This window comes from Neophocaena asiaeorientalis, unplaced genomic scaffold (assembly GCF_003031525.2).
Source record: "Neophocaena asiaeorientalis asiaeorientalis breed wild unplaced genomic scaffold, Neophocaena_asiaeorientalis_V1.1 scaffold209, whole genome shotgun sequence".
Classification (NCBI taxonomy): Eukaryota; Metazoa; Chordata; class Mammalia; order Artiodactyla; family Phocoenidae; genus Neophocaena; species Neophocaena asiaeorientalis.
Window position 1 is genome coordinate 2251808 of NW_020172366.1, and position 25345 is coordinate 2277152.

At 38.4% G+C, this 25345-nt stretch overlaps 1 protein-coding gene across 1 annotated transcript in view; it reads left to right on the forward strand.

The window, feature by feature from the left end:
* The first annotated feature begins 463 nt into the window (after positions 1-463).
* Positions 464-25345, forward strand: part of GBE1 (1,4-alpha-glucan branching enzyme 1) — a 288463-nt gene continuing 263581 nt past the window's right edge. Inside the window, exon 1 of the mRNA XM_024769059.1 lies at positions 464-839. Within this exon, the coding sequence (XP_024624827.1) occupies positions 688-839 (152 nt within the window). The 5' untranslated portion in view covers positions 464-687. The remainder of the gene's footprint in view (positions 840-25345) is intronic.

Consider the following 25345-nt stretch of genomic DNA (forward strand, 5'->3'; position numbering starts at 1 on the left):
ATTGTTGAAAAGTTTGTTTACAGCAATTATTTTAAAAGGCAAAAGGGACTTTTTCTTTCTTTCTGAGGTTATGGGGAATGGTAAAAGTTTTCATAATTCCAATTCTCAGTCGTTGGTAAGCCAGAGAATAACACCAGAACACCAGAGTATTTCTGGGACGATTACACAATTCTCTCAGAACTTAGAGAAGTCAAGTCCCTTCCAAGAAAACCATATATCCATTTGAAGGGCATGCCGCCAGTGAGACTTGTTCAAAGAAAGAAAAGCTGGGGGGGTTGGGGAGTGGCACGGCGGTTCTCCGCAGCCAAGAATGGGTCAGGGTAAGAGAGGTCAAGGCTGAGCGAGGTCCGCTCAGGACCGCCTCCTAGGGTGCCCTGGGCACCGGGGCAGAGACGCGGGCGGAGGAAGGGGCAGGTCTCCGCGGCCTCCCTATGCGAGCCGCGTGAGTAGGCGGAGAGGCCTGGTGCCTCCTCCCCTCTCGGGACGTGCGTCCGGGGATCACTCCGGGTCCTGCTCCTCCCTGCCGGCGGGGGGGAGAAGGGGGACAGGCGGCCGTCCTCTCCGGCTATAAAGGGACTGGCCCTCCCGCGGCTTGCCTCGGCTCGCCTGGGCGTCCTCCCGGCTAGAGCTCCCGCTCCCCCTCCACTCGACCCTCTCGGGCCTCAGCTACTCGGGCTGCGGCGGAAGATGGCGGCTCCGGCGGGTCACCCGGCTCGGGAGGCTCGGTCCGAATACTCTGAGGAGGCGCTGGCCGCTGCCTTAGCGGACGTGCCCGAACTAGCCCGACTTCTAGAGATAGACCCGTACCTGAAGCCCTTCGCTCCGGACTTCCAGCGTTGGCTCTCGGACGTGCGGGCCCCGCCCCTCGCCGGCTCCACCCCCTCCGTCCCCGCCCCGCACCTTGGTGGTAGCAACTTCCGGGCTTGGGCGAAGAGTTGAGTCCGGTAATTGGGTTGAATGGCTTCCGGAGTTGTGGGTTGACAACTCTTGCCGCCGGACTAGCGGCAGAAGCGCTGAATAAACTTTCCTCATCCCTTTCCCCTCCCTTCGAATCGGCAGTTTTGCACCACTGGGTGTGTGCTTTGGCTGTCAGCACCCGTTTCGTCAGGTGCTGGTGCGGAGTTAGGCAACTGCACTTAAGGTTTTCTGACCCTTCCACGGACCAGAGTGGTTCTGTGAATTAGCGTGTGCATAACACCTCACCTGTGTAATTGCGTTTTTAAAGCCTTCTCGCTTATTTTATAGCAAATACTGTGATTTTATATAGGATTCTTTCAGGCAGCTTTTCTTTCTTTGTTAATATTCTCCGTCTCAGAGAAGATTAAGCTTATCTTGGTCTTTGTTTTTTACCCCTTGGGTCATCATTGACGAGTACTAGCCCGTGTTTGGCATTGCCATCCTGAAGCTGGAGAAAGGCGAGGAAAGCCAGACTTCTAGAGGCCCACTTAGTATGCTTTACTTTTAGCTTGTCTCCTATCATGCTGAAGTTGCTAGGATAATAATTGCAGTAGTCAGCTGAACTTAAAAGGTATAATTTTTAAGACTAAAATAGTTGTTATGCTAGTTATAGTAGTTATATTTGTGAGATAAGCACATTCTGATTTAATGGTTTCTGCCCTTTTAGCAGAGCCACTTGAAAATTACCATGGCAACAGAATACCTAGTCACAGTTTCAAGTAATAGAAAACTTCTAGTAGTTACTTGGCAAGAAGCAGCATTGGGGGTAATGAAACACGGTTGATTTGGAGTTTGGGAAAATAAAAGTCTTAGGTTCATGACCTGGCATTGTCACTTATTACCTGTACTCAATTCAGCAACTGTTTATTAAGGGTCCTTTAGGAACAAAAAGTAAGGGACACAAAGTTGAAAACAACACTTCATTCCAGAGCTTGTATATCCTAATGCATGGGTCCTCAAAGGAGTCACCTTGAGCTGTTGCTAAATTAATCAGATGTTGGGCCTTTATGTAAGTCATTCGGGGAGCAGCCTTGTGAAATTGCCTTCAGTGTTTACAGTATGTGCTTTCAAAGAAATTTAGTGTATAATCTTCATTGTTCAGGATTGGATTTGATTTAGAAATAGTAAAAAATTTTAGAGCAAAAGATGGTGATCCAACTTTTTTGATGGCACTAATTTACTTGGATGCTTTGTAAAATGACACGTAAGACATTTCTAAAAGCAGAGTTGTGGAAGTGTTTTGTCTCCGTTTCTCCCCTCTCTGTTTTAAAAAAATGATTACAAGTAGACAAACCTCCCTTGTTAAGTGTTTCTTTCATGTAATTCACTTCAGCTCCATTGGGATTGAAGCAGTTTTGATCCTCTTTCATGGTTTGTCAGAACTAATGAGAGGGACAAAGGCCAGAATAAAGAAGTGGGAGCACTCCAGTGTTCTTGATGAAAAGGCTGGTCCAGTGGGTCCTTGTGCCTCACTCTGACCTGGATTCTACTTCTGGCCTTGGTTCTGAGTAATTGCCATTTTCCAGCACACATGTTCCCTTTAGGCATATCAAATAGTAATTTGGCGTTTGGCAGCAGTAACTTTTACTGTTAGCATTTGAAGAATAAAAGAATTTCTCCTTCCTTAAGCGTGGTCCTGATTACTTTTCCTATTTTCTGTTCATTTCTAATAACCCACTTAGGCAGTGTGTCTTTGGCCTAACACAAATATACAACCAGTCAAACGTAGATGCAAAGTATGCTTACTAAGGAGTGAAGAAAATTTAGGGTACAAATAACAACAGTATAATGGTGATAGGGGAGGCGGTTTCTCACTGATGGACTGTCTTATTCTTTCTCAAACCCTGTGTCTTCATTAGAAATTCCATTATGTACCTTTGTTCTTGTTTACCTTTTCTGTAACTGTAGGAATGTTGAATCAAGCGTGAGGGTTAGTGAATTACTCCATGCCATAAAATAAAAATTAGACATTAGCGTGGGTGACAGGCCCTGTGATGTCTCATTGATTACCTCCTAGGATAGGATTTTCCTCTTGGCTTTCCTGCTTTTTTCACCTGTTATTTGTGCTGCAATTAGTTGCTGTATCATAATTCCAACATCGTAGTGTTTTAAAAAAAACATTATTTGTCCCCATGCTACATGTTAGCATGAGTCAGGCTCTCCTCATGGCAATCATTCAAGGATCTAGGCTGATGAAGTCATCATTTTGAAACATGCTTCTACAGTGGCAGGGGCAAGGAACAGAGAACATTTTGAACTAGGCACTATTTCTTACAGCTTTTGCCTAGCAATCAGCCACTTATGCTGATACACATATTGGCCAGTGTAAGTCAAATGTGACTTATCAACCACGTGGGTGGAAGAGAAAACTGACATTTGTGAACAGGAGGATGAACAACACAGTTACAGTAACACTTGTCTATACCCTCTGTTTATATAGTAACTTTTACATATGTTATAGTATTTCATTTAACCCTAATAACAAAACTACAAGGTAGGAAGGGTGGGTATTTTTGTTTTTCCTGTTTTACAGATGAAGAATCCGAGATTTGGTTGTGATGAGTTGTTCACATGGCTTGCTGCAGCTGGGATTAATCTTTCTTTAATAAAACTGTTTCAGCAAATTCACAAAAAATGACTTCTTGGTAATTTAGTGAATACCTCTTTCTTTCTCTTTACTTCTAGCATTGGACATTTTGGACCACTTATTAGATCCTTGAAGCCATGATGTGTACTCTTGCTTTTCTTCCATTATCTCTGGTGGTTTCTCCTCAGCCTCTTTCAGACCATTAATATAAGAGATTCTCAGGGCTCTTCCCTAGGTTCCTTTATGTATTTCTGTTTTATACACATACTGTCCCTAAGTATTCTCATCCATCGCATGAATTCCATCTATGTACTGAGGCTGCCCACATCTATCTTCACCCTAAATCTCCCCTGGTCTTAGTCTCCTGGTCTTATTTATAAATATCTGCATTTTGATGTACTGTAAGTATAAAACTCAATGTGTATAAAACTGAACTTAGGGTTTTTCATCCCAAGCCTGATTGTCCTTTTATACCTTATCTCAGTGTGTGTTATCCTCCTCTACCAACTACTCAAGCCTAAAACTTAAGACTTATCCTTAATTACTCCTCTCCCCTTCTTTTTATCTCTAAGTCTAGTCAGTAGTAGCTCCTAACTACTTTTCAAGTATATGCCACACTGCATTCCTACTGCTCTTCTGCTATTCAAGTTGCTAGCATCTCTAGCCTGGTTTATAAAAACAGCCTCACAGTTCTCCCTTTTCAAATCTTCTCAACAATTCCATGGCTTTTAAGGTACAGTGTAGTCTCTTTCTTGTGACCTACAAAACTCTGTATTATCTGGTTCCTGTCTACCTTTTTAGCCTCATCTTTGGATTGTCCTTCTCACTCTGTACCACCTAATCAGAAGGGGGCTAAGTGTAAAGAGGTAGCCAGGATGTCTGGGGGCTATTCTATAAGGGGCACTAAAATATCACTAGAATAAATTGGAAACATGATACCTATTTTACACATGTAGTCCTTTCTTAAATATTGAAGATTTTCATTTTTTATTTTGTGTAGGCTTGTGAGAAGTAAGGAGTCTAGAAGGATCACTGAGTAAAAGGCAGGAGAGGTCAAGAACTAGAAACATTTTCTGATCTTTACCAGAAGAATGATGCTTTTGGCTTAGTAGAAATGAATTAAAAAGGGAACCCATTTCTATATTTAATTTTTATTAATAGAAAATAATTTTTCTCTACCCCATAAAATAGATCTTTACCAAATGTTTAAAGAAGATCAATTTGAAGTATGCCAGAATATTTTCCAGTCTTGGATGCCACCTGTTTTGGTCTAGCCATGGGTCCAGCTATGGCTTTTGTACATGTTATTTCTTCTGCTTGATGCATACTTTGCTTCTGTCTTGTTAGTGCTTGTACGTACTTCAGGACACAGCCTAGAGATATATTAAATGCCTTCCCTGGGTTCTTCCCATCCTCACACCTTCTTCGCACCTCTTACCCACCACCTTGAAAACCTGTATTGTAAGGGTGATCATCAATAATCATGTAGTTGTCTTTCTGCTCTTTTGTATCTCCCACTAGGTTACTTGCTCCTAGGGGTAGGCACATTGTCTGTGTTGTTTGCTCATTGTTATATTCTCAGTCTGTAAAACTGTACCTGGCCTACAGGAAATGGTACAGTGTTTGAATGAATAGATGACTGAATGAATGTCTTTTGACTTTTGTTTTTCTCTTTTCTACACCAGTAAGTCTCAGGTAAGCTCTCCTTAAGCTAAAAATGTTAGGAATACTAGGATGGACAGAAGGAGAAGAAGCAGTAGTTGTCAGGAGTTATGTGTGGCAGTCTCGGGTAGGGGAGTGTATGTTCAAGGAAAAAGCTAAAAATAACCAGAGAAAATAAAGAAATTTGTTATTAATTAGATATTTCCATATTCCACAGAGACTAAGGGTTTAATCACTGAAGGAATATTCAGTTTGAAGAGAGCCTCAGGTCAAATTGCATGCTCAAGAATAGGAAGACAGGTTTTTGTGAGCTCAAGTGTGTTAAGTATCACAATTACAGTGAATATCTCTATTTTGTTAGAAATGAAAATAGCTTTTACACTGGTATCTAATTAGAATTAGAATGTTTAGATTTCATGTAATAGCAACCACACCAAAAACTGATTCTCGTGGTGCAGAAATTTTAGATTGTAGTTGAATGGTGCACTTTTCTCTCAGTGCCTGGCCAAGTTGTAGGCTCTGAAGAAAGTCAAATGTCAATGATTCTAGAAGGCAAAGAAGAATCCAAAAATTATAAGTCATACCTGGCCTGCTCTTCTGTACTAGTAGCAGATTCCTTTGCGCCTTGCAGCTGAGGTCTGTACTAACTCCAGAGTCACTCCTGAATTCTTTACAGTGATGGGCAAGAGGCTGTGACCTCTTCTCATTTTCAAACTGCCTTAAAATGACTCCATGGAGCATTTGGTTTAGTTTAGGCTCTGGTGCCTGCTGCACCATCTCCTGAGAAATGACTGTGTGTGGTAACTTCTTAGAGGATTCAGTTCAGCTCCCACCAGGCTGGCCCTAGTTAGTCAGTGAGATGATAACACAGACCCTGTGAAATGTGCTATCGTTTTAGATTGATAAGCATATCATGCTGCTGCTATTTAAAAGCATGTGTAAAACTTCAATTATACATTTATAGATATTAAAGGAAAATATGAAAGGGTTTTCAGTGGAGAGAATTGCTGCTCTCAGCTACCTTTCATTCTAAAGTAACTTTACTGTTTTACAGAAGAGTAGATTCTCTTCATGTAGTGATGTCCACTCATCAGTAGATACTCACTACTGTTTAGAATCCAGGTCTTTTTTTTTTTTTTTTTTTTTGTGCTCAAGATCCAAGAGCAGCCCCTGTTCTGTTTTGTGTTTAGGGTAGCAAGAACCTAGTACATCAACAGAAGGCAAAATTCCACATTAAACACACGTTGTTATACAATCTACATTCATTAATTTATTATACAATTGACATTAAGTTATGGTGACTTACCTGTTCGATTTTTGATGTTTAAAAGATAATAGCTGAGATCCTAAGTTTAGCTTCTTCATATGTGAAATGGAAAAAAAAAACCAAAAACATATGGCTGAGTGTTCATGTTGCAAAGCACAAGAGCAAGATGAAGCTTGAATTTTAGCTGTCGTAAATGCTAAACAGCTTCGAATTTGAGGGCAACTTAGTCAACCTCTGTGAACCTCAGTTTCTTTTTTTGAAAAATATGGATTGGACCCACCTTATAGGGGTTTCTTGAGGATGAGGAATATATGTAAAGATATCGCTTCTTTAATCCTGTATCCTGAAATAAACCATCAGATAAATAACCTGACTGGAAATTCCCCACAACTCTTCATTTTGCTGCTTAACAGCATCTTTACTTTAAGGGGTTCCTTCTCTTTCCTAGTAGTGCATTTGTGTGAATGAGGTAAGGAGGTGGTAATTTTAATCATAATCTAGTGGAGAAAGAAAAGAATATGTTTAAATTTTGATCTTTAATTTGGATAGGAAATGATAAGGCAGTTGCCAGTTTACTACAAGCTGAAGGCAAGATGAATTCTGGGACGTAATGAGCACAAAGCTCCCTTTATTGAGAGAGGTAAATGCTACCCTGCAGAAACCCCAAATCACTCTTCTCTTGATCTTCCGTTTCTGTCTTTTCTCTTCTTTCATCTGACTGCTAAGTGTTCATGTTTTTGGACATCAAACAGCTGCAGGGATTTTCTTCCTCCTGAACTCTGGCTGCTTGGAGGAATGGTCATACCGAGTTTACTAATAGCAGGAATGACTTTGAAAATAAGAAGAAAAAATACATAATAGCAGCTTAGAAGTTTACAAATGAAAGAATTATCTAGTGGAGTCTGAACTTATGGTCTATTAATAAGAAAAAAAATTTAAATCCCATGTCTTGCCTTGTCTTTTTTATCCTCTCTTTTTTTATTTGATGATTTTAGTTCTTTTCAGTATGTCTGAATTTGCAATGAGACACATAAAACAAAGGAACGGAATACTCATGTGTATTTTAGTAGATCCATTGAAGGATAAATTACAATTAAACAGTTTCTGGGTATGTGCTCTAGGTCTGTAATCTAAAATGTGATAATCAGGGCTTCCCTGGTGGCGCAGTGGTTGAGAGTCTGCCTGCCGATGCAGGGGACGCAGGTGTATGCCCTTGTCCGGGAGGATCCCGCATGCCGCTCCGCGGCTGGGCCCGTGAGCCGTGGCCGCTGGGCCTGCGCGTCCGGAGCCTGTGCTCCGCAGCGGGAGAGGCCGCAACAGTGAGAGGCCTGCGTACAGCAAAAACAAAACAAAACAAAACAAAACAAAATCAGTTACGCGTTTAGGTGTACGTAACAGAAACCGAACATACCCTCAAAGAACGGAAAATCCCGCAAACTGTGAGTTATGGAAATAGAGGTTTGTATTTCTCACAAAGAAAGTGGGGGTAAGTGGTTTGGGCCTTAGCATTGACTCATCATTTATCTTTTGGTTCTACTATCCTTAACATATGGTCTTGATTCTAACGTTTAGAAAGTGGCTGGGCATATCTAGGGCCCATATCTGTCTTCCTAGTAGGAGTACAAGCTAACTCACTATGTCCATTTTAGCCAAGCATAAATTAGTTTACTTGTAAACTCTATCTCATTCTTTCAGTTTACAAATTTTTCATCAGAGCTGTCCCATGGCATGGCCATCCTTAGCTGAAAGTGAGCCTGCATAATCAAGGCTTTCAGTTGTACGCGTATCTTCCTGAGAAATGCCTTTTTGTCTCATCTGTCACAGCTTGCCTGGGCTCTTTCCTTTGCTCCAATGAGGCGACAATGTCTGGCTAAAGATAAAAAGTCCCAGTGATACCATGTTGTAGTTCCCCAATATCATAGCTGTGTACAAATCTTTCTGAGCAGAATCCAGGCATTTCCACTTCTGAGAGAAGTCTTCAGCCACATCCCTCAGTATCACCAAACTCTGGGGCATGGCTTTCACTTTGCTCTACCTTGTATTTCTGGATTTCTGTATTTCTCTGGATTCTTTTCTTGGGACAAATACAGACACTTTTGCTTGCTCTAGTCCAAAATGAGCCTGTCTGGTTTCGCTTCAGCCCCCTGGCCCAACGATTTGGGGAGCACCTCTGTCTTCTTTTTTTAATTTCATAGATATTTTACTCTTAAAAATAGGAAGTTTTGAGAGGAAATGAGTTTTTCAGTTACTACTAATCTTTTTCATGTTCTCTTGGGCTCATTCAAAAATGATCTGCTGGGCTTCCCTGGTGGCGCAGTGGTTGAGAGTCCGCCTGCCGATGCAGGGGACACGGGTTCGTGCCCCGATCCGGGAAGATCCCACATGCCACGGAGCGGATAGGCCCGTGAGCCATGGCCGCTGAGCCTGCACGTCCTGAGCCTGTGCTCCGCAACGGGAGAGGCCGCAACAGTGAGAGGCCCGCGTACTGCAAAAGAAAAAAAAAAAATCTGCTTTATTTTTAAGTTATTTGGAGAATATTGTATTTGTGGGGTTAGAAAGAAGAAAAGAACTAAAATAAAGATGACAGTTGATGCTCAGTCTTTAGAACATGAATTGTCTTTTGTTACCTAACTACATGCAAGTTTATGGGCTTTCACATTATACTTTTTTATTCTTTTAAAAAATTAAGATGTGTAAGCTTTGTTCTTCAGAACATACCTGCTACAGACTTACCATATAAATATAAGATTTTATCATCACAGAGAAGCCCAGTATTTCATCTTTGACAGTAGACCAAAGAACAATTTGTGGAAGAATGGGATTCCTCTTTTTTCCTCTTTTGACTGTAAAGACAGCATAATGATTCCTCTTTGATGTCAGAATAGATCAATAATGTGTGTGGGGTTATACTAGTTTCTTTTTTTCCTAAGAGGTTATAGGTCTATTATCCATGATCATTTTAGGCTACTGTTTGGAGGACATGAGTAACTAATGTGTGAGTTACCAGTGCTTTTTCACTGTTTTACAATCTTTTCTCAAGAGGATTAGTTATTATTCCAGGATTCTAGAGATTCACAAAAAAATTCATATTCATCATTTCCAAGCATTTTCCCCCCTCCAGTTCTCATTTTTCAGCATTAACAATCTCTCATATTTTTGTTTGCTTATTTGTGCATTTTTTTGTTTACATGTGGGAGTCTTCCATCCCCTTGACCATTTCAGTTGGCAGTGCTCTTTTGGTTGTGCAAGTTGTGCTTGCTAGTGAAGCACAGCAGCGTAGTGAAGTGAATGGATCTCTTTTTGTTCAGTTCCCTAAAATGCCTTTTACTGAAAACTATCTGCTATCCATGCAGTATTAGGGAAACCTCTACTCACAAATTCAACACATAAGCAGGAAATACAGAGAAACAGGAGTGTTATCAAAACTGAAGTTTGGTTGTAGCAGATTTAAGGTACCTTTAGAGGACATTAAAAAATATAGTGAATTTAGAGAATTGCAAATTGTGTTAGACTAGATTTAAAAAATTATTTTGAAATAATTATAAACTACAGGAAGTTGCAAAAATAGTACAGAGAACGCCCCTGTACTATTAGCCAAGCTTGCCCCAGTGGTAATATCTTGCTTAACTGTAGGGCAGTTTCAAAACCAGGAAATTGACATTGATACACTCTGCAGACCTTATTCAATTTTCAACAGTCTTTCCTTGCACTTCTTTGCAGTTTTATCACAAGTATATATTAATGTAACTGCCACTACAGTGAAGATACAGAGCCATTCCATCACCACAAAGGAATTCCTTTATACTTATACTATTCCCACTCCCTCTATCCCTAAACTCTGGGAATTACTGATCTGTTTTACATTTCTATAATATTTTTTCATTTTTTGAATGTTATATAAATTAAATCAGCGAATATGTAATCTTTGAAGATTGGCTTTTAAAAAAAATTTATTGGGGTATAGTTGATTTACAATGTTGTGTTAGTTTCAGGTGTACAGCAAAGTGAATCTGTTATACATATACATATATCCACTCTGTTTTAGATTCTTCCCCATATAGGCTATTGCAGAGTACTGAATTCCATGTGCTATACAGTAGGTCCTTACTAGTTACCTATTTTATACATAGTAGTGTGTTTGTGTGAATCCCAATCTCCCAATTTATCCCTCTCCCCCTTACCACACACAACCTGCCCCCCCCACCAACCCGGTAACCATAAGTTTATTTTCTACATCTGTCACTCTGTTGCTGTTTTGTAGATAAGTTCATGTATACCCTTTTTTAAGATTCCACATACAAGTGCTATCATATGATATCTGTCTTTCTCTTTCTGACTTCACTTAGTATGATAATCTCTAGGTCCATCCATGTTGTTGCAAATGGCATTATTTCGTTCTTTTTTATGACTGAGTAATATTCCACTGTATATATGTACCACATGTTCTTTATCCATTCCTTTGTTGATGGACGTTTAGGTTGCTTCCATGTCCTGGCTATTGTAAATAGTGCTGCAGTGAACATTGGGGTGCATGTATCTTTTCAAATTATGGTTTTCTCTGGTTATATGCCCAGGAGTGGGATTGCTGGATCATATAGTAGCTCTATTTTTAGTTTTTTAAGGAATCTGCATACTGTTCTCCATAATGGCTGTACCAGTTTACATTCCTGCCAACAGTATAGGAGGGTTCCCTTTTCTCTACACCCTCTCCAGCATGGATTGGCTTTTTTTTTTTTTCACTCAGTATATGCCTTTGAGATCTATTCAAATTGCATATATCAATAGTTCATTCCTTTTTGTTACTGAATACTATTCCATTGAATGGATGTGCCACAGTTTATCCATTCACCTGTTGAAGGACATTTGGATTGTTTCCAGTTTTTGGCTATTAAAAATATTGCAGTGAAGCTATGTTTATTATATATAGGTGTTATTTCTTTGGGAGAAGTTCCTAGAAGTGTAATTTTGGGGTCCTATGACAAATGTGTGTTTAGTTTTGTATGAAATTGCTAAACTGTTTTTCATGGTATCTGTACCATTTTGCATTCCCAAATGTATGAGGGATCTATCTTATCTGCATCCTTCCCAGCATTTGGTAATACATTTCTTAAAGTGTTAGCTGTTATAATAAGTGTGTAGTGATAAGCCAATGTGGTTTTAATTTGCATTTTTCTTATAGCTAATTATGTTGAAAGTCTTTTACAGTGTTATTTGACATCTTTATATCCTCTTTGGTGAAATGTTCAGTTCATGTCTTTTGTCCATTTTCTAACTGGATTGATTTTTCTTTTTTTTACCTTTGAGTTTTGAGATTTCTTTACATATTCTAGATACAAGTCCTTTGTCAGATATATTTTGAAATTAATTAATTAATTTTATTTTATTTTGTCTTTTTTAGCTGTGTTGGGTCTTCTTTGCTGCGTGTAGGCTTTTCTCTGGTTGCCGCGAGCAGGGGCTACTCTTCATTGCGGTGTGCAGGCTTCTCATTGCGGTGGCTTCTCTTGTTGTGGAGCACAGGCTCTAGGCATGCGGGTTTCAGTAATCGTGGCACACGGGCTCAGTAGCTGTGGCTCACGGGCTCTAGAGCTCAGGCTCAGTAGTTGTTGTACATGGGCTTAGTTGCTCTGGACCATGTGGGATCTTCCTGGAGCAGGGCTTGAACCTGTGTCCCCTTCATTGGCAGGTGGATTCTTAACCACTGCACCACCAGGGAAGCCCCACTCTGTCAGATATTTGTTTTGCAAATATTTTATCCTAGTCTGTAGCTTGCCTTTTCATCTTCTTAACAGGGTCTTTCATAGAACAAATGTTTTAAATTTTGATGAAATTTAGTGATTTTTTTTGTGGTATGGTTTATACTTTTGTTGTCATGTATAAGAGCTCTTTGTCTAGCTCTAGGATCTGAAGATTTCCTCTAATGTTTTCTCCTCGAAGTTTTATTGTTTTACATTTTACATATACGTCTATGATCCATTTTGAGTTAATTTTTGCTTAAGGTTTAAGTTGAAGGTTTTTTTTTTTTATTGTCTAAGGATATTTGATTTTTTTTAAAGATCATAAACTATGACAGACTTATATTGGGGAGCCACCTCATCAAAATAAAAAATAAGCCTTTAGTCAGGTCTCACTGAACTATATGAACAATGACAATTTTTATGTATACTGTAGATTATTGAAAGCAGTGGGAACTAATTAACCTGTCAGTTTTCTTATTTCTAAGATCTTATTTTAACTTTTGGTTATTATCATAAAGCAGCCTCTCAAACTTCAGGAAGCTGGAGAAAAATATTTGTGAAAGATACAATAACTTATTTTCAAGTAGTTACTTGAGAGTTTTTCTGGTTTGTAATTTATATATTTTTATCATGTTATAGCATTATTTTATTGATTTGTATTCTAAACATATATAGATATTAATCTATACAGATTGAATTTGTAACTTTAATTTGACTTTCCAAGGTTTTTCTTATTTCATGTCTTCTACTTAGAACCTACTCATTTGTTAGTATCATATATTCTTCAGTTCTACATTATTAAAAATATTGCTTTGAAAAATAATATTTTATTCATTCAGTGTGTCTGTTTACTTGACTTAAATGACAGGTAAATCTCCAAAAACTTTTCATGTTATACTCTCATTTGTAGAAATGAGTTTTTTAAATCTTAACAAAGGTAATGCTAATATTTCCCAAGATTAGTTGCTTTTTATCTAACTGAAATTAGCTTTTGGTTTTATTTCAGTCTTAATATTTACTTTGATGTTTGTCAGGATTCATTGTGCTATTAATAATTAGAAATCTGAGCATATCAATTTCCAAACAAGTGGTTAGATGTTATGAGATGAAAGTTGTTAGTACATGTATTTGGCAAAATTTGGAAAATTTACCCACTTTAAACAGAAAAGTAAAGTGGAACTTTTGAGGACTTGTTCATTCTTCAGTGATTACTAGCTATGATGGGTCTGAGGTCCTAAACATCCAAAAGAGACTTCTGACAACTCTACTGATAATAAATCATCATCATCATCACAATAACAATTTTTATTCCAATTTATGTAAACATCGTTTTACGTGCATTGGGTCTGAGATTCTGCATTTTTAAGAAGCTCCCAGGTGATGCTGATGCTGCTGTTTCCCAGATGATGTTTTGAGGAGCAAGGCATGGCATCATCCCAACTTCAGTTCAAAACTGAGTTAGTGCATTAATTTTGTACTCTCTGGCATTCCTATATGGTAACAATGAGAAATCAGAGAGAGAAATTAAGGAAACACTCCCATTTACCATTGGAACATAGAGAATAAAATACCTAGGGGGCTTCCCTGGTGGCACAGTGGTTGAGAATCTGCCTGCCGATGCAGGGGACACGGGTTCGTGCCCCGGTCCAGGAAGATCCCACATGCCGTGGAGCGGCTGGGCCCATGAGCCATGGCCGCTGAGCCTGCGCTCCGCAACGGGAGAGGCCACAGCAGTGAGAGGCCCGCATACCGCAAAAAAAAAATCATTCCTATATGGTAACAATGAGAAATCAGAAAGAGAAATTAAGGAAACACTCCCATTTACCATTGGAACATAGAGAATAAAATACCTAGGGGGCTTCCCTGGTGGCACAGTGGTTGAGAATCTGCCTGCCGATGCAGGGGACACGGGTTCGTGCCCCGGTCCAGGAAGATCCCACATGCCGTGGAGCGGCTGGGCCCATGAGCCATGGCCGCTGAGCCTGTGCTCCGCAACGGGAGAGGCCACAGCAGTGAGAGGCCCGCATACCGCAAAAAAAAAAACAAAAAAAACAAAAAAAAACACCTAAGGATAAACCTACTTAAGGAGGTAAAAGACGTGTACTCAGAAAACTATAAACACTGATGAAAGAAATCAAAGGTGACATAAACAGATGGAGAAATATACCATGTTTTTGGAATGGAAGAATAAATATTGTGAAAATGACTATACTACCCAAATCAATCTACAGATTCAATGCAATCCCTATCAAACTACCAGTGGCATTCTTCACAGATTTAGAACAAAAAATTTTACAATTCGTATGGAAACACAAAAGACCCCAAACAGCCAAAGCAATCTTGAAAAAGAAAAATGGAGCTGGAGGAATCAGACTCCCTGACTTCAAACTATATACTACAAAGCTACAGCAATCAAGACAGTATGGTACTGGCACAAAAGCAGTAATATAGATCAGTGGTACAGTATAGAAAGCCCAGAGATAAACCCACACACATATGGTCACATAATTTACGACAAAGGAGGCAAGAACATACAATAGAGAAAAGACAGCCTGTTCAATGAGTGGTGCTGGGAAAACTGAACAGCTACATGTAAAAGAATGAAATTAGAACACTCCCTAATACCATACACAAAAATAAACTAAAAATGGATTAAAGACCTAAATGTAAGGCCAGACACTATAAAACTTGTAGAGGAAAACATAGGCAGAACACTCTATGACATAAATCACAGCAAGATCCTTTTTGACCCACCTCCTAGAGAAATGGAAATAAAAACAAAAATAAACAAATGGGACCTAATGCAACTTATAGTCTTTTGCACAGCAAAGGAAACCATAAGCAAGACAACGCTCAGAATGGGAGAAAATATTTGCAAATGAAGCAACTGACAAAGGATTAATCTCCAAAATTTACAAGCAGCTCAGGCAGCTCAATATCAAAAAAACAAACAACCCAATCCAAAAATGGGCAGAAGACCTAAATAGACATTTCTCCAAAGAAGATGTACAAATTGCCAACAAACACATGAAAGGATGCTCAACATCACTAATCATTAGAGAAATGCAAATCAAAACCACAATGAGGTATCACCTCACACCAATCAGAATGGCCATCATCAAAAAGTCTACAAACAGTAAATGCTGGAGAGGGTGTGGAGAAATGGGAACCCTCTTGCCCTGTTGGTGGGAATGTAAATTGATATAGCCACTATGGAGAACAGTATGTTGTTTCCTTAAAAAACTAAAAATATAACTACCATACGACCCAGTAATCTACTGCTGGGCATATACCCTGGGAAAACCATAATTCAAAAAGAGTCATGTACTACAGTGTTCATTGCAGCTCTATTTACAATAGCCAGGACCTGAAAGCAACCTGTGTCCATCGACAGATGAATGGATAAAGAAGATGTGGCACATATTTACAATGGAATATTACTCAGCCATAAAGAGAAATGAAATTGAGTTATTTGTAGTGAGGTGGGTGGACCTAGAGTCTGTCATACAGAGTGAAGTAAGTCAGAAAGAGCAAAACAAATACCATATGACCAAATGTGAAATAGATAGCTAATGAGAAGCAGCTGCATAGCACAGGGAGATCAGCTCTGTGTTTTGTGACCACCTAGAGGGGTGGGATATGAAGGGTTGGAGGGAGACGCAAGAGGGAGGAGATATGGGGATGTATGTATATGTATAGCTGATTCACTTTGTTATACAGCAGAAACTAACACACCATTGTAAAGCAATTATACTCCAATAAAGATGTTAAAAAACAGTAAGAAAAATAAGAAAAAACAAACAATTCAATTAAAAAATGGGCAGAAGACCTAAATAGACATCTCTCCAAAGAAGACTTACACATGGGCAAGAGGCACATGAAAGGATGCTCAGCGTCACTAATTATTAGAGAAATGCAAATCAAAACTACAATGAGGGGCTTCCCTGGTGGCGCAGTGGTTGAGAGTCCGCCTGCCGATGCAGGGGACACGGGTTCGTGCCCCAGTCCGGGAAGATCCCACATGCCGTGGAGTGGCTGGGCCCATGAGCCATGGCCGCTGAGCCTGTGTGTCCGGAGCCTGTGCTCTGCAACGGGAGAGGTCACAACAGTGAGAGGCCCGCGTACCGAGAAAAAAAAAACTACAATGAGGAGGTATCACCTCACACCAGTTAGAGTGGGCATTTTCTAAAAATCTTGAAACAATAAGTGCTGGAAAGGGTGTGGTGAAAAGGGAACCCTCCTGCACTGTTGATGGGAATGTAAATTGTTACCGCCACTATGGAGAACAGTATGGAGGTTCCTTAAAAACTAAAAATATAACTACTATATGACCCAGCAATCCCACTACTGGGCATATACCCTGAGAAAACCATAATTCAAAAAGAGACATGTACCCCAATGTTCATTGCAGCACTATTTACAATAGCCAGAACATGGAACCAACCTAAATATCCATTGACAGATGAATAGATAAAGCAGATGTGGCACATATATACAATGGAATATTACTCAGCCATAAAAAGAAATGAAATTGAATTATTTGTAGTGAGGTGAATGGACCTAGAATCTGTCATACAGAGCAAAGTAAGTCAGAAAGAGAAAAGCAAATATGCTAACACATATATATGGAATCTAAAAAAATAAAAATAAAAAATGGTACTGATGAACCTAGTGCCAGGGCAGGAATGAAGACGTAGACATAGAGAATGGACTTGAGGACATGGGGGATGTGGAGGGGGAAGCTGGGGCAAAGTGAGAGTAGCATCGACATATATACACCACCGATTGTAAAATAGGTAGTAGGAAGTAGCAGCATAGCATAGGGATATCACCTTGGTGCTTTGAGATGACCTAGTGTGGTGGGATAGGGAGGGTGGCAGGGAGGCTCAAGAGGGAGGGGATACGTGGATATATGTATGCATATGGCTGATTCACTTTGTTGTACAACAGAAACTAACACAGTATTGTGAAGCAATTATATTCCAATAAAGATCTATAAACAAAGAAACTGAGTTAGTAATGGGCCAAATTAGTTATAAGTAAATATTCTAATTTTTTAAGAATAATAATCCATATACACCAGTATAGTTAACCATATCATTTAAGTTTTTAATGGTCACATGATTTTCTAACTTATTTTAGCTAAAAGTGGTTTTATTTTAATATCAAAGTTACTTTTCTTACATCTTCACTGTTTCACTGTTGCATATGGGTCTTTAGGATAATATATAGAAGGTGATCACATAGAAAAAATTATTCTCCACATATGTTGTTCCAGGGTATACATGGGCATCTGAGTTACAGGCTGTCAGCATAATTTGCTATTTAACAAACCAATTTTTGACATCCTCTTTGTCTCAGGCATTTTTCTATGTGATAGCAGAACAAATATAAGATAGGCTTCCTACTCGATGGGAGCTCTAATTGGGGAGATTACAAGTAAACACAATTATAGTAGATATTTGTGCATAAAATTCATTGTAACACAGATAAAAGCATGTCTATTCTGCTAAGGAAGGGGAGTATATAGCACAAAGGAGTTCATTTGAATTGCCTTAAATTCTTAAACTTATTTCTTTATAAAGGGAAGACTGAGTCTTGAAGAATGTGGACAAATTCTATGAGACTCTTTTGGAAAGAGTCAAAGGATATGATAGCTGAGATATTAATCTTTATTAAAACTACAGTTGGCCTTCCAATTCTCGGGTTCCACTTCTGAGGATTCAACCAGCCATGGCTCGAAAATATTCGGGAATAAAAAATTCCAGAAAGTTCCAGAAAGCAAAACTTGAACTTGCCTTGCACTAGCAACTATTTACGTAGCATTTACATTGTATTTACAAGTATTTACATAACATTTACATTGTATTAGGTATTATAAATAATCTAGAGGTGATTTAAAGTATATGGGAGGATGTGGGGTGGTGGTGGGATGAATTGGGAGATTGGGATTTACATATATACACTAATATGTATAAAACAGATAACTAATTAGAACCTGCTATATAAAAAAATAAATAAAATAAAATTCAAAGAAAAAAATAAAGTATATAGGAGGATGTGTGTAGGTTGTATGCAAATATTACATGCTATGCCATTTTATATAAAGGACTTGAGCATCCATGGGCTTAAATATCTGCATCAGTCCTGGAACCAATCCCCCGTGGATACTGAGGGATGACTGCATAACAAGTTATAATTTGATTTGACACGTTTTTTGTTGCTTTTAAGTGGAAGTTTATTTGCAAAAATGGTTCATTTACAAAATGTTCTTGTGTAAGAATTGCCACATTTTGTAAGAACTGAACCCTCTAAAATAGTTTATAAATCATATTTGATAACATATCGGTATGTTTCTTTATAGCAGATAAGCTCCTTTTGGAAGGGATTGTGGACTATTTTTTGAGGCAATGAGGCAGTTCCTGCGTAAGCTAAGGATACCTATTCCTGAATGAGTCAGGGGGACATTCTGATGAGTATCACCCAGTCAGGAAGATTGCAGAAATGCAAATGAACACTGAATGGCTCCACCTGACCCCCCACTAAATGTCTCACCTAGATCATCATTATCCACTAGAAATATAATATGAGCCATATATGTAATTAAAAATTTTCTATTTGCCACATTAAAAAAGGTAAAAAGAAACAGATAAAATTATTTTTTGTAATATATACTATTTAATCCAGTGTATGCAAAATATTGCTGTTTCAGCATTAAAAAATTACTGAGATATTTTACATTTGTTTTTCATACTAAGTCTTTGGAATCTGATGTGTATTTTGCATTTACAGCACATCTCATTTGGGACTAGCCATATTTCAAGTGCTCAGTAACCACGTGGCTAGTGGCTACCGTATTAGAGAGTGCAGCCTTAGATTGTATATTTCAAAGAGGAGCTTTTATGGTAAGAGGTGGCATGACCCATAAAGACATTGAAGGGGAAGATTAAGGAGGGAGAAAGGTACAGTCAGCCCTGTGTTCATGATTACAGAAGCAAGTAGACCTGGACAGATTCTGATTTTGCCTGAGAGAGGGAGTCAGAAATTATTGACTGGTGACTTTTTTTATGCTTGAAAAAAGATAAATGGATGATGTCTTAAATGTAGATATGGAGATATGCCACATACTTAATTAACCTGGGGGTGTCTAGGTAGCCACGTTCCCCAGATTATTTGGCATGGCTTGTCCACCTTGCCCTATTCGTTTAGGTGATTCTTATTTGTGTCATATTTTCATATGCTAAATGCATTACTTCTGTCCCATGACAAGCAGCACAAACAAACATAAAACAAAACAAGAGCCTGTGTCAGCCAAAGTAAATCTAGTTTTTCTTGATACAGTAACTGAAATCAGGTGGCTGGTCTATGCTCTGATAGTCCTAGACCTTTTGGGATATGCCAACCTCACTTTGACTCAGCCCAAGTTACAGCTGTTCCTAATTTCCTTGTCCCAAGAATCTTGCTTATGTGTAGTGACTCATTATGACTTGCATTATTCCTGAGTTGCTCTCTGCTTATAAAGGAGGAGGGTTGGAAGGATTGTTCTTCAAACTAATGACAGTATTGTGAGTGGGTGTGTGTGTGCACGAACACATATATGTTTTGTGTTTTATGCCCTTTTCTTCACGACTTGCTTTAATTTCCTCTAAATGATAGTTTCTTCAGCATTTATACTTTTCATTCATTTTGCACCTACTCACTTTGAATACTTAACAGTTACCCTTATAATAATAGCAAAAACATTACTGTTTATTAAAGTATTTGCCCTCGTGAGTGGTCAGTCAGATTCTTCTTGTGGAATACTCTTTTCCTTCTCACTCCAGTCTTGTGTTTTCCACACTGTAGCTGCTCAGAACATGCTGACTCACCCAGCATCCCTGGGATGCTGGATTTTGAATTTAAGAAGAGAAGAATATATTTATGGAACACATTATTGTCTTTCAGTGTTTTCCATAGAGCTTAGAGTAGAGGTTTGCACTCAAAGGGTGCTTTGGAAATAGATATTGACTGGGAGTCTAATCCAGCTTGTTCTGTGATATTAGAAATATAGAAATATTTATTACCATAGTTGTTGGAGGGTCTCTAGAAATGTTTGAAAGTAATTCTTCTATCATGTAGTGGCCTGTGGTGGGCAAAACCTTTCTCACATACAGCTTAACCTTTCTTGTGTCTAATACTACTTGTGAAGAAGATTGTAATTTGTGCATTGTGCTTTTATCAGGTTGCTGTTCCCAATGCAGCTAGCATAATTTTACATTTCCTAGCAGTCCTCGGGCAATTCTGTTTAACATGCTTTCTATTTCAAAACACTCTCCTATTTAAAAAACTTCTTTTGCCTCAGGCCCAGCATGCTTTTCCAGCCAGGCCAGTAGTAATTTCTATCCTTGCTGGCTTCATTCACCTTCACTGTTAACATTCTATATGAATGTGCTAGGAATGTCTTTTTTTGTGTGTTTACTGCATAGCAATGCTGAGATGCCAGTGCCTTCTATTTGTTGATTTTACTGTGGTTCACAAAAGTATTTCATTTTTATACTAAGGAGATGACATACCTTGTTTTTTTTCAAATCTGTTTTAGTTTTCTAGATTGTAAGCCAGACTTCGCTTTCTTAATGAATAGAATTCTAACTTTCCACCTGAGCTTTTAAAGTCATCCACAGAATTTTCTTGAACAACAGTATTCACGCTAGAATAAGAGATTGTTTTACTTTTACAGATAAATAAAAGATATTCAGTTTCATTTAATAGGCAGCAAATTCCTTTTTAAGGTAGTATCTTAACAGTGAATGAAACAAATTACCTGGATTGCCTTCCCAAATGATCATGAATTAGGCTTGATTTTTGCTTGAGGTAAGACAGCATTCTAACCTGAGGCTCTTGAAGCTGCTTTTGGTTCTGAATTCTGTAAAAAGGAAATACTCTTGAGGGATTTAGGTTTTTAACGGGGAAAATCTGGTAAACAGAGGTATACAAGAGAAAGCCATTGTTCTCTTATCATTAGCCAATAATGGCTTACACTGAGGTAGAGTTTGAAACATTTATAATAATATGAAGGCTTTCAAGAGATTCTAGAATTATATATAGAGAGAGATTTAGGGTTAAAATAAAATTAGAACTCTGGCCATGCTATAAATATGTATTATACATTTGTATATATCATATATATGTGTGCGTTTGTGTGTGTATAAAAATGGCTTTTATATCATGTCTTGTCAGAGTTGAAATAAAAGTTTTCCCATTCATTGTGCTGATATCTGTTTACAAACATGGCAGAAAATGGGAATTTTCCTCTCTTTGAGGTAGTCAGCATAGTGTTAAAAATGAGAAAGGAAGAATACTACTTTTTTGGGTTATGGTTTGCATTTTAGATTTCATTGCTGTTCCTCTCAACTTCCATCTGTGTTGACATTTGGGAATATTGTTGTTGCTCTTTCTCAAGTGTAGTGGAAAAGCTTAAAACAGAATATACACTTTTAAATACAACTGAGGCTCTATCACATTGTGATTCACTCTAGGTCTGAATACTTTTTCTTTGGCTTAAAAAAAAAATCAAACATTTTATTGAACGAAATATTTCTCAAACTTGTAATGCTACTGATTATTATACATTATTAGCAATCATTTTTGTACTAATGCAAAGTTCAGGCTGAAAACACAATGATAATATTAAACTTTTAGGCACTTAAATTTTATGTCATCAAGGCAATCTTTTCATATAGATATATCGTTAATTTCTATTTATTAATGCCATTGTGGTTTTATTTTATTTTACTCTGCCGTTTGATTAAGGTTCAGTTTTATCCTAGGAAATAGTAGCAATGTGAATAAGCCACAAAAAGCCAGCTTGGGTTGCTGTATGACTTTTGTTGATTTTATGCTCTATTTTTTTTAACTAACTGAATCCTAGTCACTTGGCATTTTCTGTGTGTGTTTGTGTGTGTGTGTGTCTATGTGTGAGATATCTTAGCTGAATAATGGGTGGCCTGGACCTCTATCCAGTGACTAGTCAGGTTTGTCTGGTTGATTTCTGCTTTGGTCAGTTTGTACTGCTATAACAGAGTACCATAGATTGGGTGGTTTAAACCGCAGAAATTTATTTCTCACAGTTCTGAAGGCTGGAAAGGTCAAGATCAAGGCACTAACAGATTCAGTGGTGAGAACACTCTTCCTGGTTTGGAGATGTCTGTCATCTCCTTGTATTCGCACCTGGCAGAGAGAGGAGAGGGAGAGAGGAAGCAAGCTCTCTCCAGTCTCTTCTTATAAGGAAAGTAATCCTATTTGTGAGGGCTCCACTCTCCTGACCTAATCACATCCCAAAGGCTCCACCTCCTGATGCCATCACACTGGGGTTAGGATTTCAACATATGAATTTGGGCGGCACACAAACATTCAGTCTTTAATGGTTCTCTAACTTTTTCTAGCTCTGTTTGTGATGGATTCTTCTAGAAAAAAATAGTTTTTAGATTTTAAAGAAATTGTGTGTTTGTGTGTGTGTGTTTTCCAACACTCTTAGGCAATACAGTAGAAGCTCATTGTGATTTCCTAATGAAGCCATCAGACTTATGTTCATTTAATAGTAAAATCACTTTCAATAATGAGGACTACATGATTGAAATTAGGCAGTAGTGGATTTTGGGGGTCATTAAATTTAAGTACTGTGAAAGGTAAAAAAGAAATAGTTTCTGCTGTATAACAAAGTAAATTAGCTTTATGTAAAGCAATTATACTCCAATAGAGATGTTAAAAAAGAAAAAAAAAAAGAAATAGTACAAGTTTACCCAAAGACTGGAGCCATTAAATGTTCCAGGTTTCCTGGGAATTAAGGTCGAGGCCTGGTTATAGACAGATATAAAGTCATTCATTGGGTAGCATGGGAAAAAATAGACTATTTACTCAAGTTGAAATAATTATAATGAATTTTTTTTTTTTGCGGTACGCGGGCCTCTCACTGTTGCGGCCTCTCCCGTTGCGGAGCACAGGCTCCGGACGCGCAGGCTCAGTGGCCATGGCTCATGGGCCCAGCCGCTCTGAGGCATGTGGAATCTTCCTGGACCGGGGCACGGACCCGTGTCCCCTGCATCGGCAGGCGGACTCTCAACCACTGCGCCACCAGGGAAGCCCAATGAATTTTTTTTTTTTGGAGATAAATAAGAACGTTGTATGTGAGGTTCATGTAAGAGCTGAGAAACAAAAAAAAGTTTTTAAGAGAATTTACTGCATTTTAGATTTTCTTACAAGAACTGACAATAAATACAGTACTTACTCCAGACTGAACTGTTACAAGTGGTTGTCATACCAACAATTAAGCATTCATTTTAATAATGTTTTTGATAAGACTCTAAGCCATTTCTTTTCATCTTCCATCTTGCCTGGTCATCAGAAATCTGCAGGCATACTTAACTTATAAAGAATGAAAGGATGCAAATAACTTATACTAGATTTCTTTATGTTGTCTTGCCATGTTTCTGCATAGTACAATGTAGTAGGATTGGTGTATGTTAGTCTATTAGAGAAGGAAGTGTTTGTTTCCTGAGTGAATGAATTCATGAAGAGTAGAGCTCCTACAACATAATTTCTATATTATCTTAATAAAAGCTAACTGGTAATTTCAGAGACAAATACACACTTATTAATTATTAGCCATGTTTTTGTGGTAACTGAGCCTTTTGTCCTGTTTTCTTTCCCCCATTTGCTTTCCCTGGTTCCATTTCTGTTCTGTGCCCCTTAATTGATTTTCTGGCTGGTCAGCCAATTAGAAGTCAAGTGATATTGAGGATAGGTGATAATAACTTAGTATTATATATTACATATATTTACTCATATATTACATACATTTAAATGGTGGTGTTTGCAGGCTGATCCAAGATCAGCCATTTGAGAATTCATGAGGGTTTCATCTGTGAGTGGGAGAATTTTTTTTTTTAAACTGGTGTCCACTCATGTGTGACGTTGGTTCTTAAGCAAAAACAAAACAGAAAAAAAACCTCCACAAAAACATAAAGTCATGAACTACCTGGTCACTTGTTGGAGACCACCTAACTTTTAAGTACAGTCGATCCTGGAAGAATACAGGTTTGTACTGGTCGACTCGCCCATGGTATTTTTCACTAATAAGTACTACATTACTATGCAATCCGAGGTTTGTTGAATACATGAAGGAACCCTATATACAGAGAAACCGCATATAGGGAGAGCCAACTGTAAGTCACATTCTGACTTTCCCAGGTGCAGAGGGTGGGCAGCCCTAACCTCCCTGAGTTGTTCAGTGGTGAACTGTAAATACACTAGGCAGAAGGTAACTGTAATTGAGGGAAATTGCTGCAGTCCCTAGCCAAAGGCCACAAGATAAAGTCTGGTATTGAAAATGATAAGTGATACCTAAAGTCATTATCAGATTTTGCTTTCTTTCTGTAACAATACAAATAGCCAAGAATCCTGCCTCTGGATCATCTGTGGATCTTGTTAAAATGCAGATACAGTGGGTCGGAGGCTGGGCTTGTTCAATGTGCATTTTGAACAAGTTCCCAGGTGATGGTGCTGGACCAAAATTTGAATAGCAAGGCCAAAGAATGTGTGAAGTTGTTGACTATGTTGACTGTCTACTTACCTCCACCGAAGAACATCAGTTTTTTTCCTTCCTTTCTTTCCCTCCCTGCCTCCTTTCCTCCCTCCCTTCTTTCTTTCCTTCCTCCTTTCTTTCTTTTCTTCCTCCTTTCTTTCTTTTCTTCCTTCCTTTTATTTTTTCTTTCACATTAGTTGCCCAAACATATTTACCGATGTTTTCAAGAAACTCAGTCTTTTATTATAAGAATCAGAATTTCTTGTTTTTCTCTGTAGTGCTTGGAATGCATAAAATGCATCACTGCTAGTCAAATTCTTGCACATTTTTCAGCTAAGTTTAATTTTGTGCCTTTATCTCTACTTTACAGTTAAGGAGCTTGTGCTGTTGCTACTTTGAGTGGCTTAACTAAGATGGTAGAATTTCTCTTTGTAAGGGCATTAACTCAGTCTAGTAATCTTCACATTGTGCTAAAATAGCCCATGTTAAAATTAACAGATATTCTAGTGATCATGTGGTCGTTTCAGTAGAAGTTGTATTGCTTGCTTCAAAGCACCTTCCTTATATCTCTCAGAGGT